The sequence below is a fragment of the Pygocentrus nattereri genome, chromosome 9 (assembly GCF_015220715.1).
Source record: "Pygocentrus nattereri isolate fPygNat1 chromosome 9, fPygNat1.pri, whole genome shotgun sequence".
NCBI classification, from domain to species: domain Eukaryota; kingdom Metazoa; phylum Chordata; class Actinopteri; order Characiformes; family Serrasalmidae; genus Pygocentrus; species Pygocentrus nattereri.
In genome coordinates this window covers 33,903,243-33,923,966 of record NC_051219.1, presented here as the reverse complement: position 1 = coordinate 33,923,966, position 20,724 = coordinate 33,903,243, and the positions used below count along the sequence as shown (strand labels likewise).

At 42.2% G+C, this 20,724-nt stretch overlaps 1 protein-coding gene across 8 annotated transcripts in view; it reads left to right on the top strand.

Moving 5' to 3' along the window:
- Positions 1-20,724, top strand: part of camta1a (calmodulin binding transcription activator 1a) — a 589,880-nt gene that overhangs the window by 509,050 nt on the left and 60,106 nt on the right. For 7 of the 8 annotated variants that reach the window (XM_037541383.1, XM_017708625.2, XM_017708616.2 and 4 more), the window contains 3 exons: positions 4,961-5,114; positions 15,191-15,331; positions 17,432-19,662. In XM_037541383.1, the coding sequence (XP_037397280.1) occupies positions 4,961-5,114; positions 15,191-15,331; positions 17,432-19,662 (2,526 nt within the window). The remainder of the gene's footprint in view (positions 1-4,960; positions 5,115-15,190; positions 15,332-17,431; positions 19,663-20,724) is intronic. The other variant, XM_017708645.2, reaches the window with a different exon arrangement.

Genomic DNA, 20,724 nt, shown 5'->3' with positions numbered 1-20,724 from the left:
AAGAGATTTCCTTCGGATTTGAATTTTAGATCAAATCTTTTCTCTTTAATCCATTGTAGGTGCTGTTCAAACACCTTGACACTTTCCTTGTGAATATCAAGGACTTTTCGGAAGAGGCGCTCAAGTCACAAGTGCATGCAGTGAATTAAAGAAATGTTTGATTCTAAGAACTCCCGAGTTCAGCTGTTAAATTTGTGGTGGCGCCCGTATCCTGTCTGCAGTTTGATCCCTCCCCCCAACCCCGTCAGTCTGAGGTCATTCTGGTGAATGCTGTGTGACTTAGAAGCTTCTTTGAGATTATAGTGTGAATTCTTCTTAAAGACAGTATGTAGGACTCTTTGGTCTCTGCTCAGATCATCTGTCTGGATCCACTTTCAGAGAGTGATGAAAGGTGTCTGTGAATGGATTGTATAAGTAGTCTGATGAATGGACTGGAGATTGTTTTTTGCATGTCTTAGAGAGTAATTGCGTGTAGAGGCAGGTGTGGTTGCCATGGTTTTCAGTGTTGTTCATAGCTGTATCATTACCTCTTTTTGTGTATTTACACAAAGCACACATCTCTTTTTCAAGCCACACTTGTAGTGTTAATAGTTTGTGCAGTGTGTGCAGTATTATATGTGCACTATATGGCCAAACATATGTGGACACCCCTCCTAAAAATTGAGTTCAGGAGTTTCTCCATAGACAAACATTGGCAGTATAATGGATCATACTGAAGAGCTCGGTGACTTTAAACATGGGACTTTCATAGGACTCCACCTTTGCAGTCCTTTGCAAATTTCTGCTCTGCTAGGTCTGCCCTGGTCAACTGTAAGTGCTATTATTGATGACCATGTTAAGTCACAGAGCAGGGTCGCCAAGTGTTGAAACATTTAAAAATTGCCTACTTTTTGTTGCATCCCTCAATATCAGCATAAGAACTGTGTGTCAGGAGCTTCTTGAAATGGGTTTCCATGTCTGAGCAGCTGCTCACAAGCCCAAAATCACTATGCAGAACATCAACCACCACTGGACTCTAGAGCTCATATATATGTGATGGTCAGGTGCTTTAAATTTTTTTTTCCAATGAGATAATGAGATTTCTCTGTGTATGTAGAGTCTTACTTAGATTTCTTTCTGATTTCTCACTCTGTGCATATGCGAAAACAGACCGCGGTACTGGAAAAAGTTGGCAGCAAAACACTTTTGGAGCGATGCTAGAATTACAAGCTTGACAAGATGAAGGATTTAAATATTCTTTATCTTCTAGATGACGCATGTTCATAGTTTCAGTGAAAATGGCATGTTGTTTAAAAAAAAAAAGTTGCAGCATGAAGTTTGAGTTTTGTGTTATGTTTATGACACATCTTCTTCTGTGAGCTTATTGGCTGGTTGCAAAGCAGAAATCAGATTACTGCCTTATTCATGTAGACCTGAAGTTTCCCCATTATCTAATTACTCAAGTGTATGTTGTGGTATGTACTGGTGTTGATTGGATTACTGGCAAAATCTGATTTTCTGTGGTTATTTGATTGTTAAGTGCCTGTCAGTGCACTCACTGTTTAATGATCATTTTGAAATAGGTTTTTGCCTTAAACATATTTTTAAAAATACTGCAGCGTAAAGAGGTACATGCAGGGTATTCTAAGGAAAAATCATTTCCAAAGGATTTTTTTTTCCCAGCTTTACTTCACTACTTTATATATTATGTCATCAACATAATATATAAAAACTCAGAAGGCACATGTAGGTGCACTGATCATATTTAATATAAAAAATAGTAAAGAAAACCCGATTCCGTAAGTTTCAGTATTTCTTCTACAATGAGCTGTTTCACATCAAAACTCTCTGAATGAGTCTATATGATTAAAATATGTAAAAAATGTGAAACATGTGAAATGCCTTTTTAACCTCAGCAACCAAATAGAGATAGTTTTGCCCTTTCAGTCTAGAAAAATGAAACCTTTTTCCTGGTATTTTATCCCTGTTTTAATCTGGCTTTTATACACAGTCTTACATTTTTACCTCAAATTGTATGAAAGCAAGCTCCCATGTGTATACAGTAGAGCAGTGGGCAGCAGGGATGGTCCAGTCAGTGGCCACTGCTTAGATTAATGGTGCAAGCTGAGAGGCAGCCCAGCCCAGCAGCCCCTTGATTTATTCACCACTTACCACTGATGAAGCTTCAAACAGCACACGCACTCATGTTGGCAGTGCATTTTTCTTTATCCTGTATGTGTTCACATGGGTATGCAAGCCCACATTTCTGTGTGTGGGCAGTGGTCAACCAGGGGTTTTATTTCTGCAAATGTGTGTGTTTTCTATAAAGTTAAAGGGGTTTGCTGTGGAGCGTGTGTAGTGTGGTAATGAGCATGATCACACTGCCAGTGTGGGACTGTTCTTAATGCAGCTGTTTACACTGGCCTGTAACAAAGATATTCATGATTACGGAATGGAATTGATGCTATTCGCAAGGGTTCGATGTGCTTTCAGACAGCACATATTATTCATAAGCTGTCAGTTTAGGAAATTTATCCCGCTAAAACACTGGCTGAATTGAGACTCATTGTAAGTAGGAGAATGCAGTGGAGTGCATCGCCCCTGTGTGAAGGTGAATATGACCTCATTAGAAGAGGGCAGAGGTGCTCTGGTGCAGCATGCAAAAAACCACAGAAACACATACAGGCACAAATTAACTGTTTTGTCAGAGCTGCTATGAGTCTACTGCAGCTCTATGGAGTGTCTGTATTAAAGCTGGGTGCTATAATATAACATAATATAATATGTCTGTACAAACCATGACCCTATCTGGACTAAGCAGTTAACGATGATGATGATGTCTGTACAATACTGAATTTCAGTTTTAGACTTAGACTTAGACTTTAAATTTACACCATAGAGTGCACATTAGAACAAAGTTACGTTGCATTGGCTCAGAGTAGATCAGGGAGGAAAGAAAAAAAAAAGAAATATAATGTAATGCAAAGTGCAATGTAGTGTCAAGTGTAGTGCATATGTAAACATATGTATATCAACAGATAAATACATTTTAAATAAGTATATATATACAAGATAGTGTGTTGCACTGGAGCTCCCAGGTATGGAGTAATCAAAAAAGAATTGGAGCAGCATTTTATATAGAGTTGAGTGGTCTTATGGCATGTGGGAAGAAGCTGTTTTTGAGTCTGGCTGTTCTGCTTCAAAGACTTCGGAACCTCCTTCCAGAGGCCAGCAGCAAGAACCGTCTATGGTGGGGGTGGGAGGGGTCTCTGTTTATGTTCTGAGCAGTAGTACAGTACTGGACTGTACTGCTTATGTTCAAAAAAGTCCAAAAAAGCTCTAGAATGCATAAAGATTCAAAGATTTGGCATCTTTATCAATTTTACAGTAACTAGAAAATGCAATGTCCACCTGTTAGGTTTTCCACTGTATTTTCATCTTTGTAGGTGGTCAAGCAGGTCAACATTTATAAAAACGTTTTTATTGTGTTTAAACACTGCAAAAATGTTAAGTGAAATTATCTTAAATCTGGTCAATATATCTAATATTTCCCATTTTGAGGTGGTTGTGCAGTAATCTTATATATACGATTATCGAGTTTATTTCTAGACATTATTTGTTCGTTTTAGGGAATTTTATCAAGTAAAATTATTTTACTGTAGTGGCAGATAATTTTGCTGGTTTCAAGCACATTTCCTAAAACATAATCATAATAATCTGCCAATATAGTGAGATAAATTTACTTCATAACATCTTTTAATACAAGTAAAAACGTCCAGAGTAAATAAGGTAAAAAATCTAAATATTAGGTTTGTTATCCAGATTTGAGATAATTTTACTTGACAAGATGAAACTAATTTTACTTTGGCAGTTGTACACAAGTTAAACAACCATCAAAATTGTCCAGTTAATCTAATATTAGAGTTATAAGGTGAAAATGTTTTATTTGATTAATTAAAAATTTCTGAGTTGATTTTCATTCCACCAGTGAAATGGCCACTAGAGGGCTTGCAGAAAGGTTAAAGAATCATATACCTCAACACGTTTTCCATCACGTGAAGAACAATTTAACCCTGCAAAAAATCATTTATGTACTCAAATGTTACCTTGAGTGTTCCATTTTGTACCAAAGAAACCATTATGTTTGCAAAAGAGCCCTTGAAGAAGTGCTTTTTTTTAGGGTTTACTGATAGATGTTTGTATATTTGGATGTGGTATCCAAGACTTGACAGTTAATGGCAATGTATTTTATTTGCTGGGTGTGTCAGATTGTATTGAGTGAACTGTTCAAAATACTTAGAAGCTAAATAAATAATTTCACTTTTGTAATTTAGTTTCTGGTTGGTTAATATTTATAATGCCGTGTAAGGTCACCTTCAATTAGAGATGGAACTAATATAATACCAGGTAAATAGCTCATTCTTAGTAACTTAGTAACTGATCTGCCAGGGCAGATACTGAAGACTTTAGTATCAGTGCCAGAAAGTGTAGTCTGCAGTCATCTCTACCTATAGCACTATACTGTAAATGGTTGTATGTCATTTTAAGAGAAGATAATAGAACAAAATAGTCCAATCAAAACAATCTGTCAGGTTGGCAAGCCATTCATTTCGTACTAGGAAGGCAAGAGTTCAATAGCATATAAATGCAATACAGTCACTGATATTTTTGTTGAATATCATGATACTGAATTTCATCACTATTGTTCAACACTAATGTGTGTGTGTGTGTGTGTGTGTGTGTGTGTGTGTGTGTGTGTGTGTGTGTGTGTGTGTGTGTGTGTGTGAGCTTGCATGTGTGAGACTGTGTCTCGCAGCCCCAGCAGTTCTTTACACAGTGGTAACATACCATACTGTCTCCATTCACTGCGCCAGAATGAGTTCCACTCTACCATCCTAGAGTGATCGAACAGACTAACCCCTGTCTCTCTCTCTCTCTCTCTCTCTCTCTCTCTCCCCTACTTCTCTTTGACATTCCCCAGAACCCAGACATAGTCTTGGTACACTACCTGAATGTTCCGGCCATAGAGGACTGTGGGAAACCATGTGGGCCCATCCTGTGCTCCATCAACACAGACAAGAAGGAGTGGGCAAAGTGGACCAAGGAGGAGCTCATTGGGCAGCTCAAGCCAATGTGTGAGTAGAATCTCATTCACAGCTATGCTGACCATTACACTCTTTTTAGCTAAGCGACTATATATGAAATACACGCTTGTAAAATCTGAAGATGTCTGGGATCCCATTTTTGTTTTGGTCATTTTAGAGCAGCCTGTTCTTGTCAGACTGTGCATGACTGGATGACTTTTTTTTAAATGCAAAACACCTCATAGACCTTGCAATCACACTCTCACTCACTCATGTTTATCAGGCTGAAAGAGCTGTTATTAGCATTCAAATAACTTTTGAGTGCATACTTGCAAGGGAGAAAACTGGTCAGCAAGATCTCACAAACGCATATACATTTGTAAAGATAAACTGTATGTATTTGTAGTAAAATGAATGAACACTAAACACACAATTCACATGGAATTGGAGTATGACAACATTTTACTTAAATAGAATACATTCACTTGAACAGAGTAACAGTACTTCTGCTAGGTTGTGGGGAGACCACAAACAAAACACCAGGGGTGCTCTTTGTCCTTGTTATAAGTAGATGTTGTGGTCTGCAGCATGTCCTGCAGGTCTGGCTATGGTCTGCCTCCATAGTGTCTGCTAAGCAGCTGATGCTTCAGTTTCAGCTTGGAAAATGTGGTCGGAGCATTTAAGGAACAGAAAATGTGTGATATATGCCACCTCCGCCTTCTCTCACCTCAGTTAGCACTTGCATGCCACAGCCTTGTGTAGAGCTACATGCTCACTTGTAGCAGGACAAGAAAGTAATCTGCAGAACTAGCCATACCAAAGCACGGAGCTTGACCTTGACCCCTTGGGCCTCTCAGTGGGTTCCTGCTCGGAGACATCCCGCTGATCCAGGGTCGGTGGGTGCCTCCCGTCTGGCCCTTTTCTCTTCCTCAGCATTGGCGAACATGTGCTAGCTTCCAGTCAGTCAGTCAGTGGAGGAGGGCAGTGATGTATTGATTGATGTGAACGTGTAGGAGGAAGTGTGCCTGACTCACCAGAAATCCTTCACACATACGCTTTGGAATACTGCTGGAGTCTGCTTATAGTAAATGCACAGAGTGTGCGCCGGGATATGCTTATGTTTTATAAAAAGTGGTCCAGGGTCACGGGGATATGCTTATAATGAGAGCGGAGCACAAACAGCATTGGAGCAGCCAGCGTATGACCGTGTTTGCTTGGAGTCTTGTAAGGACATGTCTCAATAGCTGACGAGATGCATGGATCGTTTGAAGCAGGACATTGCTGTCAATGTAATGAATATATGAATCCGCCTCCTTGCTGTCAGCACTTTTCGGAGGCAGGGAAAGCAGCAGCTGCGCGAACGCAGACAAACCTGCCCCGCATCCTAATCGCCGCGATCCCCCCTAAGAGCTTTTGTGGCAATCGCTTAAGTGCTCCCCCTCTCACATTGACGTCAGGACATGGTATAAACTAATGTGTTCATTAAACCTAATCTACATCTAAACCATTCATAGTAATGCATTAAGTCATTAACTTTCCGAACTGTGTGGACAATGGCAAAGGGGTGAGATGTCTTCTGTTGGCCACACTACTCTGAGTCCAGAGACATGGCTACTAGCCTCCTTGCTCTCCCTATCTGGCATCAGATGACAAAACAAAACAGGCTCTCAATGTCTTGAAGAGCAACAGTACCACCTAGTGGCCATTCTTTGGAAACGCAGCCTCCTGTCAGTCTTAGATGAGCCAGGCAGATAAGTCGTATACTATATTAGCCATGCATAATTCATACGTGCGTTATACATCAGGCCTACAAACAGAACGTGTTCCCCTGAGTGACCCATATCTTACACAAACAGCTTGCATTCATCAGCAATACTAGGTAAGTGTTACACAGGAGGAATGGAATATGTATGCATCTCTATATTTCTCAGCGCGAGCATGGAAGAATCTGCGAATCCTCTGAGGAAGCCTGCTGATGTGAGGAGAGATGATAGCATGAGAAATAGTTGCTTTTTTCCCCACGTTATCTGTGATTTTATGCTTTCTCATCAATACTAGAAATGCTAGAAAGTGCACGGGCTTGGAGCTTGCATCATACCTTTTGATACTGCAGTGATACATTGATGTTTCATTGCCGTAATAGTGTCTGATATGTAGATCAGTCTTCAGATGCTTCAGTATAAATGAAGATAGCTGGGATCCTGATGCGCCTGGCTTAAGTTATGAAGCACTTGCAGTTCCAGCAATGGAATTTATGAATTTTTTACTATGCGTTCATAATTATCCAATTATCCCATAATTACTCTTCGCTGAATAAGCAATAAATTATTTGAGCATTAATTTTTTTTGGCTGCTTTTTAAGCTGCTGTCCTTTCTGTTCCGAAATGAGCACAAAAAATGCTAAATGAGGCCTATGTTGAGACCAGGCCCTGGGGAGGAGTTCTGCTGTCTGAGTAGGAGTGGCAGGGAGGGGTCAGATGAGAGTTCAGAGCAGGTCAGCTCTGTTCGGTCACGCTATTGCAGCAGAGAGCAAGGGCCAGCATGACTCACTCCATCCAGCTAACATAATGAACAAACCCAGAGGATAGATATGCCTGGAGATTATCCCTGCTGCATGAGTGACCCATTAACCAGCACTCAAGCTCACACACAACATACACAGCAACACCGAAATTTGTTGTCCCATTTTATTTGGACAGCCCCCTAATGATTATCCATATATGTTCAAATTATTATCCTGGGCTTTTCAAACACAACTGTTAAAGCAGGGGTGTCAAACTCAACCACTAAAAGGACCATATTAAAAATCTCAACAAATTCATGGGCCAGCTGTGTTTTTATTTTATTTTGCCATGACCTGTACGGGCCATTGTTTATTCAAAATATCCCAAAACTGCAACAGCAAAATAGGCACTGAATACTTCATAGAATATAATCTCAGTATTCACTGTTCTTTCTGCAAGCCAATGGAAGAACTGCATTTGGTGCTGTCCAGTGAGTGAAATCAATTGAGCCAATATAATTGGTGTTGACAGTACAGGCCAGTGGTGGCAGTGTGATGTGTATTTTCCTAAAAGGGAATGGTCAGGGCCTTCTGGACCTTCAGAGAAGGCCAACTGATTTCCGTGAAAGAAAATAAATACATGTTTAGAATTTTTAGTTTATTTTTATAATCATATTACAGTCATTGTGTATTTAAACTCTGTAGTATTGTAGACACGTTTCTAGTTCATGGTTTGGTTGGGAAAAAAAAACACCACTGACTGCAAATGGTAGTGGTAGCCTTTATTTAAAGAGTCACTGTAAAGAGGTACAGTATATTAATATGTCTGTTACAGGCATAAAACATTGAACATCTTCAAATGTATGTTTAATATAGAGCAGCCAAAAATGTTTATGAGAATCAGTGACAGCTTACTGCTAACATAGTACTGGAACCCCGTTGAGGCACTAGCAGAAAGTAGTGCAGAGGTGTTTATTTTTCTCACTTGTTTTACAGAGTTTTGGCATTTATGACTTGAAGTAAAGGCCTGGCTCTAACAGTCATGGCTGGTTGTCTAGACACACATTAGGAACCCTGACACACACTGAAGAACGTCTCAATGGCTTGGCATATCTGAGCATTGCTGCTGAGCAATGGCTAGAGTTTATCCCCACTACAGTGGACTCTTCGTGCATGACAATGCATCATGTTGCAAGGCACGTATTGTAATTGAATCTGACAGTGACGTTTCATTGCTTCAGCAGCCTGCAGAGTCCCCGTATTTCAACCTTATGAAGTGTCTGTGGTAAGAATGTCCACTCTTAGGGCTGGTGTGGCTTTTTTAAATCCACAAAGCAGGAGCTCACATGGTCATTTGTTTGAAGAGTGAAACTAATTGCTTTGAAGGCCAGTGGCAGTGCAGCATACTGCTAGATGACCTAATAAACTGGCAGCTAAATGTATAGTCATTTGCTCAGTCAAATTCACTCGCACAAAAACATCAGCATCAGTGCAGCCGTTCCATATCCATGCCCAGCAGGTTTTGTGATATGTAATGAGATTTCTATATCCCTAAGATAGTCTGTGATTCACACCACAGATAGGCTGTGATTAAAGTTATGGCCTAGCTGAAGGGGGGCAGAATAGACCCTTTTGGCCTGAGCTGTCACCAGTTCTTACTTCAGCATGACGCTGAGTGAGAGGGAGAGTGATGCTCAGGCTATACATCACTGTCCGTCGCCCTAAGGCTACAGAGATGAAACCTACCCTATGTGTTGTTTGTGATGGAGTGTGTGCAAAGGCATGTCAAAGTCGAGATGTGCCTGTTGGACACTAAAGCTCTGTACATCAAAAGCCTTATTGCTCCACTCCCATGTTTTGCTCAAATCTAATCAAACCTCTGACCTAAAAGAACCAATTTCATTATCAAGTTAGGCACTGATGACATGCTTCTCACCCAGAAGAATGACCACAGTGGTGTATGCATGCACAATGACACATGATGTGGGAAGAAACAGCTTAAATTCCTGGCATGTTTGGAGATCAACTTGCAAAGCTGGAAAAGACCAATTGTTTGCATTTGAGTGGTCAATACATACAATACATGTACTCAGTGGCAGCTTTATTAGGTACACTTACTTGTGACTAAACTTTGTAGTTCTACCATCACAGACTGTAGTCCATCTCTTTCTCTTTACTGGACCTCCAATGCAACACAACAGAGCAAGTATTATTTCAGTAATGGATCATTCACAGCACTGCAATGACATTCACTTGGTGGTGTATTGGTGTATGTTGCACTGGTACAAGTGGATCAGACACAGCAGTGCTTTTCGAGTTTTTAAACACTGTGTCCACTTACTGTGCACCCTAATAGACACACCTGCCTTGTTGGTCCTCCTTGTAGATGATAGTTCATCTGCTGATACACAGCATTAGTTATCTTGTAGCCCTTCATCACTGGTCAGTTTCTGACCACAGGATGCTGCTGGGTGGATATTTTGGTTTGGTGGACTATGCTCAATCCAGCAGTAAGATTTGTTTAAAAACTCATTCAAAATAATAAATGCAACTAATACCTGTTCAATGGTGGTCCTGTGGGGGTTCCAACCATTAAAGAATCGAGTAAATGGGGTCTACAGATTATGCAGATAAACAGATACAATCTATAATCTTAGAATTACGAAGTGCTCCAATACAGTAAGAAGACCTGTCAAATGGACAATGATTATAGATACAAGGTAAGGCCAGTGAGTGGATATCCACTGATCCACTGGACCAGTGGCCCTGACCACTGCAAAATGACAACTTGGTCTATTGTGTATACAAGTTGAGTATCAGAAAGATATAAGTTACTCTTTGTATTTATGACACTGTCCACTGTTTGAAGTTGTCCAAATGCAACATCCAATCTGACCATACTCATGAAGGACATGATATAAAAAGTGGCCATAATCTGATTTGAAAAGTTTTTTTTGTGTCATATGTGGGTAATTTGTGCTGTTTAACACTGTAATATGCAGTACATTACTGTGCATGTCAGCCTCGATCACCCTTCATTGATTTAATTTCCAGTCTAAATGGCCATTAAGTATAAGCTATTCATTTTTCAGTAGATATGTCCGAGGAGATTAGATATAAAACAATCTAACTGACTAGGAAGGGAAATTTTTCAAAGGAAAAGATGTAAAAAGTCAGGACTTCCAATAGTGCATATTACTGCATTACTAATACTCTTTCTTCAAATCTAGAAAAATCCACAGGTGTTTTTGTCCATTCTTCCACTACGGGATGTCAGCTCAGTGCTGTGGGTCTGAAAGGATGTGTAGCTGTCACAAACCCCTTACTGAGAAAAGGAAACAGACAAAAAAGGAACATTTGCAAAGCAAACATAGATGCTGCTGGTGTTTGCAGAACAGTGAACTGGCCACTCCAAAGTCCAACACCAATATCATTGAATGGATTGTTAGAAGAAAATGCAACCAACTTTTAAGACTGACCTGTAGTCTGAACTGAAAAAAAAACCTGTAGAATTCTTAAAGAAACTGAAAGTGAGTCTCCTGAAAAGAATGGAAGCTGTAATAAAGGAAAAGAGTGGACACACTAAATACTGAAAATATGATACTATATTTAGTTGTTATATATGTGGTGCACTTTTCTTGATGCTGGAAAAATAATAACTTGTACTCAGTGGCTGTTTTGTCTGTAAATTATTGAGCTTGGTCAGCCATGGTAAGCTGAACAGATGCACTATTTTTGCAGCAGTATCTGAATTCTGACTCGTTGTTTAACAGAGCCTGATCTCCTTCAGAACCACAACGCTGGTGCCGTGCTACTTTCGCATTTGCATGCACCTAAACTCTTGTACCATCTCTCATGTGAGCTGCCCCGGTGCTGCCTCCTGCTTTGCTTTGGCCCCTCGCTCAGTTCGATTGATTTGTTTGCGAGTTCAGGCAGTGTGGGTGTAATGTGTTATGGCATGTTGCAGGGTTTCTCTGGCCAAGCGCGGAGCGTTGGAGCTCGCTGGAGCTCAGCCGCCTGCTGTGTGCGTGACAGCTGTTGTGTTTCCTCTTCCTGCCTATTCATATGGCTCATGAGTTCCAGCATCATGCTTTTATCTCTTTTTCTCTACCTTCTCCTCCTCTTTCACCCCCGTTTGCCATACACCCCTCCTCCCCAGAGCGGTTCTCTCTGACTCCAGCCTGTTTTACTAGCGGAGGAGTCGAAACAAGCTGAGCTCACATTAAGGCCGCCTTGATGTCTGATATCCTAAATGCGCTCTGTTCTGCTCCAGAAATATCACTCTTTTCTGGGAGAGAGTGGGGTGTAGCACTTATGATGGCAGGCCTGGTGAGAGTGCAGGCTTGGATATTAGCAGCAGCTCTGGCTGGGGAGCCACTTTAGGAAGGAGAGAGGAGAAGAGCAGGGTGTGCTGTCCTGTGCGTAGCTATCTTTTACCTTTGTCATGGTGCCAGGTTACAGCTTGAGGTGGTGGGATGTAACAGTACATTCTGACGGTCTTTGTAAATCTACCAATTTCTAATTTACCACAAGGAAGTTGCATTAAGACAACTGTCAACAGTTAAATACAACTGATAAACTTCCATGTTACTTATCACCAGGTGGTGCATTCACTGATATCATATGAGCACAGTAGACCAACATGGCACTAGGCCATCTGATGATGAATTTGACAGTTGTTGACATGACAACTCTCAACAAATTAACACGGACCACCAAAACACACCATCTTTATTTCTTTAAATCATTAACACATTTACTGTCAAGACTCAGAGAACAGGCTAATCTAATACATACAGTACATACAAACATGGTATCTAACATGGTCACATAGAAGACAGAAGGTCACAATCAGGAACCAGGAAGACTAGGAAACCTGAGAACCGATGCTGACCACAAGGCATTCCAGGCCCACAGCTTGAAAACGTGATGTATATACAAAGAAAATGGCTGGATTTGAGAAGCTGGTGTTAGTTTTGCAGCTGAACAGCAATGCTTGCTAACTAAATGGATGTAATTCAGCAGTGTGGTTACACACCTGTCTGTAGAATCAGAGCCAGTTGTTATCATGGCACATTTGACTTAACATCGGCCTGAGACAAGTGTCTACCATTGACGATGCTTTCCTCTGCATATTCATGTGATGTCATATTACCTCCTCTCAGTGATGTCAGGAGTTTACCAGTTGGTACTCATAGTTTTAAATTAGGAGCTGTTTGGAATGCAGCAAAATTAACTAGAAAAAGAAACTAATAGAACATGAACACAGCCAATCAACTTGGCACTGGTCCTTCTCAACAGATATGCTACAGCAGATACTGTTCACAATGTAAATTTACCCATCACTACATATAAACAACTGTCACTTAACATTTGATGTTTTTTTCACTTAACAAGTTGATTAAGACTGCCCAAACACACCATAAGAGTCTTTATTCTTAGAGCATAGGGCAGAGTGGTAGGACTCTGCAAGACAAGAGAACAGGACAATGCAAGACATATCCAAACATGGTCAGAAACAGGTGAAGGAAGGTTACAACCAAAAAAACTCCAAAACACAAGACAGCTGGATACTAGGAAGACAAGAAAACTTGGGAACTAATGTTGTGCCACATGTAGTAAATTCCCACTTGATGTTTCTAACTTCCAACCCCAAAGCATTCCGGTGTCCACATCTAGAAAAATGTAGATGTAGACTCTCAGAAAACTTGCTTTAAAGGTGCATTACATTCATGTTACCAGGATAAAAGGGTAAATATTATATATTAGTGTTTTTAAAGCTACATTAGTTATGTCCTGTGATGAACTGGGAGCTTGTCCAGTGTGTTTCTTGCCTTCCGCCCAATGAGCACTGAGATAGGCTCCCGTGACCCAGAAGGATAAGCGGCTTAGATCAGGCATGTCAAACTGGGGTTCAAAGCCAAGGTGCTGCAGATATTAGTGTTTACCCTTATCTAATGTTCTGAATTCAGTTCATGAAGGCCTTGCTAATCAGCAGATGAGCTGAATCAGGTGTGTTTAATAAAGCAGGGTGCTGAAATATGCAATGTTTCAGCCTGCAATGACTGGAGCCTGACACATGTGGCTTAGACATCCATCCATTTTCTAAGCCGCTTCTCCGTCAGGGTCGCGGGGGGGTGCTGGAGCCTATCCCAGCAGTCTTCGGGCGGAAGGCAGGATACACCCTGGATGGGCCGCCAGTCCATCGCAGGGCAGACAGACAGACACAGACAGTCACTCACACACTCACACCTAGGGGCAATTTAGCACGTCTAATTGGCCTGACTGCATGTCTTTGGACTGTGGGAGGAAACCAGAGAACCGGAGGAAACCCACGCAGACACGGGGAGAACATGCAAACTCCACACAGAGAGGACCCTGGTCACCCGGCCGGGGAATCGAACCCAGGCCCTCCTTGCTGTGAGGCGACAGCGCTACCCACCACGCCACCGTGCCGCCCCGTGGCTTAGACAATGAATGAATAAATGAATGACTAGTTATGTTTTGGAGACCTCTTTGGTGGAAATGTGCAACTGCATGCAAAGTACTGAACATTTCATGATGTTGGTTATGAGGAATTCCTTCTCCAAGCGGATGAGTCTGATAATTGCAGTGTTTTTATTCTCTTAATTTAGTAATGCTACTACCTTCAATTTGACTGAAATCTTACATAGTTACAGTATATAATGTTTGCTAAATAGAAACACAAAAAGTCTGGAGTTAAAATGGGGTGTGTGGAGTCTATGTAACTTAAAATATAATTGCAAAGGATTATTGTACCATTATGTTCCTTTACTAAAGGGAACATAATTACTCACCATTCAGAGAATCACCCCAGCATTTGTGCCCTGAAAGGTACAAAAGCACCTTCTTTTCTAAGAGTGCATAGTGTTTTGCAGGTGTATGTTGAATAGCTATGCTTGCTAATTAAGCAAAGGCTAAGGTTTCACAATTAACCTGGATGGTTATGCACCTGTCTGTGCAAACACAGCAGGTTGTAATCATGCCAGAGAGGAAAATTGACTCAATGATGCATTTATATGACTTAAAATTGCCCTCAGATGAGTGTTTACCATTAATTATGCTTTTGTCTGCATAAATGATGTCATATCACCAAGTCAGGGCTGTTGAATTCCTCCTGAATTGACTAGTTGGAGTTCCAGTATCAAGTGGTTTTGCTTTGCACTGCTTACCTAGGAGGATGGATATTCTGACTCGTGCATTGTTTAGAATGCAGCATAATAAACTAGGAAAAAAGCACTAGGACACTGCAAAACACAGTTCACAGTTACAGATAATGCATGCAAGACTTTATAAAGAATAAGGAGAAAACAAAACTGATCATGAGGAGCTGAGTTAAAGGTGGCAAGTTTCATGATGCCAAAAGGGGAATTTTCACACACCAGGATCACTCAAAACAATATAAACTCTCACATCAATATAAAGAGATACCACAGCAGTAAATGAAAAGTTTTCTGTTTTCCAAAAAAGGATTAATATTGCTGGATGGATTATCAGTTGCAGAGGTCAGACTGAGTGTAAGTGTGTGAGATGGGTGGGGGGGTAGGCTTGGCTGGTGGACTGTGCAGCGGCTGACAACTATGTCTCCTCTCTCCCTTGGCAGTTCATGGCATCAAGTGGACTTGCAGCAATGGGAACAGCAGCTCTGGTTTCTCAGTGGAGCAGCTGGTGCAGCAGATTCTGGACAGCCACCAGACCAAGCCCCCTCCTAGGACTCACAACTGCCTCTGCACAGGCACGCTGGGTAAGGGTCAGAAAGAAGAGACAGAGAAACAGGTAGAGGCAGAGGGTGGCCTAATACAGCACACTTGGAACCAAGACATGCTGCATGTCTGAGTGCAGGCAGGCTTTTGGAATATCTATTTCCAGGAAGCAGGGAAATTTCCGTGCACATTAGAGAGAGTTTTTAGGTTTTGAGGGTAAGAGATTAATGTAGAAAAACATGTCCAGCATGCTGAGTAATCGTGACACCACTAGAGGGCCACATTCTCAGGAGAGACAGGTGTGCTAGACTTGTTTGACATAGATGTGCTCAAACACAAATATGTGTTACATGCTGTACTGAAAAGACCTCTTCATTTATTAGTTTTATTTCCAGACAAAATGGCCATTAAGTATGATCAGCTGTGTCAGACACTAAATTAGTAAACATATATTCAACTAAAAAATTATACATACAACTGTAAATATAATATAAAATCGGTCAATATTTAATTTGTCCGCTTTTTACTTGTGTTCTGCAGCCCTCTGCTTTACATCCTTCCAGTCATAAAACCAAGGAGATACAGCTGTGTCCTCCAACAAAAGGCTCCCAAGGGAGTCACTGATATTATGTTCCCCTTCAAAGACACAATGAGATACCACCCAGACACCTTTGCTGCCTTGCCTTTCTTTTTATTAATCAGTATGTTTATTATTTTTTTAAACCACTGCTTCACAGCTACATATAACATAGATTCAGCGGTACAAACCTCACCTACAACAATCGCACTCCCCACCAATCCTCAGCAGTGCTTACAGGGGAAGGAGAGAGTGAGGAAAAAACTGAGTAGGTTAAGTATACAAGTTCATAACACCCAGAGAGCAGTAGATTCAATCAAAAGCAGTTTCCTGAGTCAAATGTAACATAGCTATGTTGTCCTGGATTTTAAATAGAAAGAAAATGTCCTCATTATTTCTCAAAGAGGTTGGGTTTTTTCTTTAAATTAAATAGTTAAGGAGATTTATCTCGGGGGGATTAGATATAAGAAGGTGAAAATCAAAAGGAAAACAATAAAGAGTTTCTGGAGCTCAAAAAATTATGCCAACATACAGGGAAAATGGGACTCCTAACAACGTGCAAGTCTGGCAAACAACTGGCTTACATCAGAAAAAAGTGACACTTTATTTTGAGTGGTCATTTTTTGATGAAACAAACACTCAACATACTCTCAGTAACATCTGTAACATTTCAAAAAGAAATGAGGGTAAGGATTAGATTTTGTGTTGAGGTTAAGGTTAAGGTTAGGGTTAAGGCCAGGGTTAGGGTTTAGGTTTTGGGTTGAGGTTAAGGCCAGGGTTAGGGTTTAGGTTTTGGGTTGAGGTTAAGGTCAGGGTTAGGGTGAGGTGTTGGGTAAGGTTGGGTAAGGTTAGGTTTCGCGTAATGGAAGTAACATATTAGCAATACGTCTGCTTAATGTAAGTAATGTATCAACAGAACATCTACGAGATATTTACTTCGGTGTATTCAGATGCTTCACTACTGCTACTTTACTGATATGTTGTTGATGTGTTAATAATAATCTGTGAAGAGTTTATTAAGCGTCTTAAAAGGACCCATTCCAAATAAAGTGTTATCAAAAAAAAATCCACATCTGAAAAAATCCACAGGTGTTTGGGTCCATTCTTCCACTGTGGTAAGACAACTCTGAAGGGATGTGTAGCAAGAAGCCCTTACTGAGAAAAGAAAATAGACAAAAAAAAATATTTGCACTAGAACACTAAACTAGATACCTGAGATAGTATCTGGAGAAAGGTATGGACTGATGAGTAGACGTTTGTAATTGGGATTACTTGAATGGCAAGAAGCGGAAAATGCAACCAGAAGATTTCTTCCTAAGATTTCTTTAATAACCTGAAAGCAAGTCTCCTGAAAAGAATTGAATCTGTAATAAATGCAATAAGTGGGCACAGTAAATATTGTATATTTACTGTGCCCAGTATATTGTAAATATACTTCTGCCTAGTACTGTGATGCAACAAAAAATGATGGATTTACTGTGGACTGTTTAATTCATTCTAAATTTTTCTATTTCATTCAACTTCATTCTAAAAGTCTTGTGTCTTTTCTGTTTGTATCTCTCAGGTGCAGGCAGCAGTGTGCATCACAAGTGTAACAGCGCCAAACACCGCATCATCTCTCCTAAAGTGGACCCACGCTCGGGTGGCTATGGCAGCGGCCACTCAGAGCTGCAGAACAGTGACGTGTCCGAGGGTAAAACAGAGCACAGCCACGGCAGCAGCAAAGCCGGCACAGGGGCCGCAGGAGGAGGAGGAACAGCACGGGAAAAACGCAACGGTAAAGTGCACAAGCCAGTCCTGCTGCACCAAAACAGCACGGAAGTGTCCTCCACCAACCAAGTGGAAGTGCCAGATACCACCCAGAACTCCCCAGTGTCCATCAGCAGTGGCCTCAACTCTGACCCGGACATGGCTGACAGCCCTGTGGTCACAGGCATGGGTCATGTGGCCTCGGTCATGAGTGGCCTGTCCCAGAGTGTCTTCATGTCGGAGGTGACGGGAGACCCAGTCTACAGCATGTCCCCCACTGGAGGCCCCAATGCCCACATCATGGGTCCAGATGCTACATCCCATGGGCTGGTCCTTGCAGTCACTTCTGAAAGCCACAAGTTTGCCTTCCCTGGGAGTGGTGGTACAGACACAGGTGGGCCAGGAACCACAGATGGGCTTTCCATGCTATCTGCAGCCGGGGTCTCTGAAGAACTCGTTCTGTCCAGCAGTTTGGACTCAGGCAGCATCAAGCTACCAGAGACCACCATGAATTTTGACCCAGACTGCTTCCTGAACAACCCCAAACAGGGCCAGACATATGGAGGCAATGGGCTGAAGCAGGAGAACGGCTCCTCTGCTGTGGCCAGCACCAACGGCCTGCAACACTCTCCTCCCATGTCAGACTCCAACTTCGGCTTCAGCGCCACTCTGATCAAGAACATCAAGACTGAGGACACCTCATTTGAGCAGCAGCTAGCCAAAGAGAGTGGTTACCAGGTTGGAGCAGTAGTGAGCTGCAGCGTGTCCAGTGGCTCTGGCACTCAGAACTCTCTCACTCTGACCCCTGCTAACTCTCTGCTGCCCTCTGGTGGTGGTCTGAGTCCTAGTACTACACTGGAGCAGATGGATTTCAGCGCCATCGACTCCAAGCCGGACTTCTCTTCTAATACATCAGTAGGTTATGAACAGGCAATGAACAACGCTCACCTGGCCCACCAGAGCCACTCTCCCAGCTTCTTCTTACAGGAGGCACCGCAATCAGCCCAGAACCAGCAGGGCAGGCCGAACTCGGGTCAGAAGAGCCACTTGCTGGAGCACAATTCCCATGACAGGGCTTTCATGGGCATGCAGGTGGTCAAGACTGATTCGCCTGGCAGCAATGGCCACCTCCACCACCATCATGGCCACCAGAATCAGCACAGGCCCAACTGCAATGGAAGCTCACCTGTTGAACAGAGCTCAGGGCAGAACGGCTCTCTCCAGCTGCTGCAGTATCCAGGAGGTTTCCCTAGCCTTGGACCAGAGCATGAAGATGTGGTGAGCCACGATCAGTCTGGCAATGCTGGCCCTGTCCAGGCTGGTGGTGCTGAAACCAGGGCAGATGGCTTGCTTAAAGCTGGCGATCACTTGCAAGTCTGTGCAAGGAGCAATGCAGAGGGGGGATCGGAGCATTACCTGCAGCCAAACTCTGAGAATGGTACAGCAGGGGATGAGTCAGTGGCCCTCAGCAATGGAAATTCTGGCGAAAGCACTAACAGCAGTGGTCAGCAGCAGCTGCAGCCTCTACTTCAGGGGGCTGGGCTGGTCCAAGGTCTCTACAATACGGTGGGGAGTCACCAGGCTAGTAGTGGTGGAGGGTCAGGCATGGAGATCAGCCTGGACCACTTTGACATCTCTTTCGGCAACCAATTCTCCGACCTCATCAATGACTTCATCTCTGTGGATGGTGGAGCCACGGCTGTAGGGCCTGGTGGGACACTCTATACTCATCAACTGGTCGCCCCACCTGGGTCAGATGGGCAGCAGGCCCCTGGGAGTAGCCAGCAGCAGGGACAGGAGGATGGGGCAAACAGAGCAGCAGGATACAGCTCGTCTGAGCTGTGTCTACAGCCCTGCTGCAGCCCTCAGTCTCTTGGTGGAGCAGCAGCTGGCACAGGAGGGTCAGGAGAGGCAGGGTCACTGTCCTACATGCACGTAGCTGAGGTGGTGTCAGCTGCTGTCGCTCAAGGCACTCTGGGCATGCTTCAGGCCACAGGGAGACTCTTCATGGTGACTGACTATTCCCCAGAGTGGTCCTACCCAGAGGTGAGACCATTTTCCGAAATCGAATTACACTCTTAAGCTGACAGTATGCTTCAAATGATAAAAGAATATAAATATACAGGGTGATTCAAAAAAATTCATCCAATTTTAAAATATAAAATAAGTTATTCCATGTGTAAAACATCATAGAACAATGCAATAAATTGTAAATGATTTAAGTGAGCAGAACATTTATGACATAATTTTACTTAAAATGACATAATTGAAAGTGTTCAATATGAACCTGATCCAATTGTACAGATGAAATCAATGCCATAGTCAAATTCATCCCATACTCGATTGAGCATGTCGGTGTCACTGTACCTACTGCTCTTTCAATATGATTTCGGAGATCATCCAGTGTTGTTGGGAGTGGCACATAAACAGAATCCTTAACGTACCCCCATAAAAAGAGTCACATGGCGTGAGATCTGGTGATGCTGGTGACCTTTTTCTTGAAACCGTTGGTACCAATGACAAATGCTCTGAGCTGTTAGAGGTTCACTGCCATACTGACAGTCAGAAACTTTATGACCCTGTCTTTCCGTTGGTATGTGATTGGTTCCAAGGCACCTCACCATTGTGCAAATATGGCGCTTTGAAATCACATTAATCTTTTTGAATCACCCTGTGCTTAAAAAGATAAAAAGAACTAGAAGTTTCTTGTATGCAGTTAGTGGAGGTCTCACAACAAGTGGGGCGCTGATTAGGACGCAGTCAGCTGGAGGTCTGAGAATAAGCAACATGGTGATTAGTAGTCCTGTTTAGCAGTCATCGCTTTAAAACATTCATTTGAAGTATACTGCTAAGGTTTTAAAAAATTACAATCCTGGCTTGGACAACTGATTCTTGGCCAGGGATCAGCAACATGCAGCTCTTTTACTGTCCTGTTGCAGAATTAGATTTATAGGTGAAAACAAAATAATCCTCCTTTGCAGTAAAATAAAGCTCTGCTGATCTTTAACCCTGAAGGTTGCTGCGCAGACCGCTGGTCACATAGCAATGCAGATTACAATCTTGCATAGCTAGTAGCTAACAAAATGGCAAAGAGAAAGATTTAAGAAG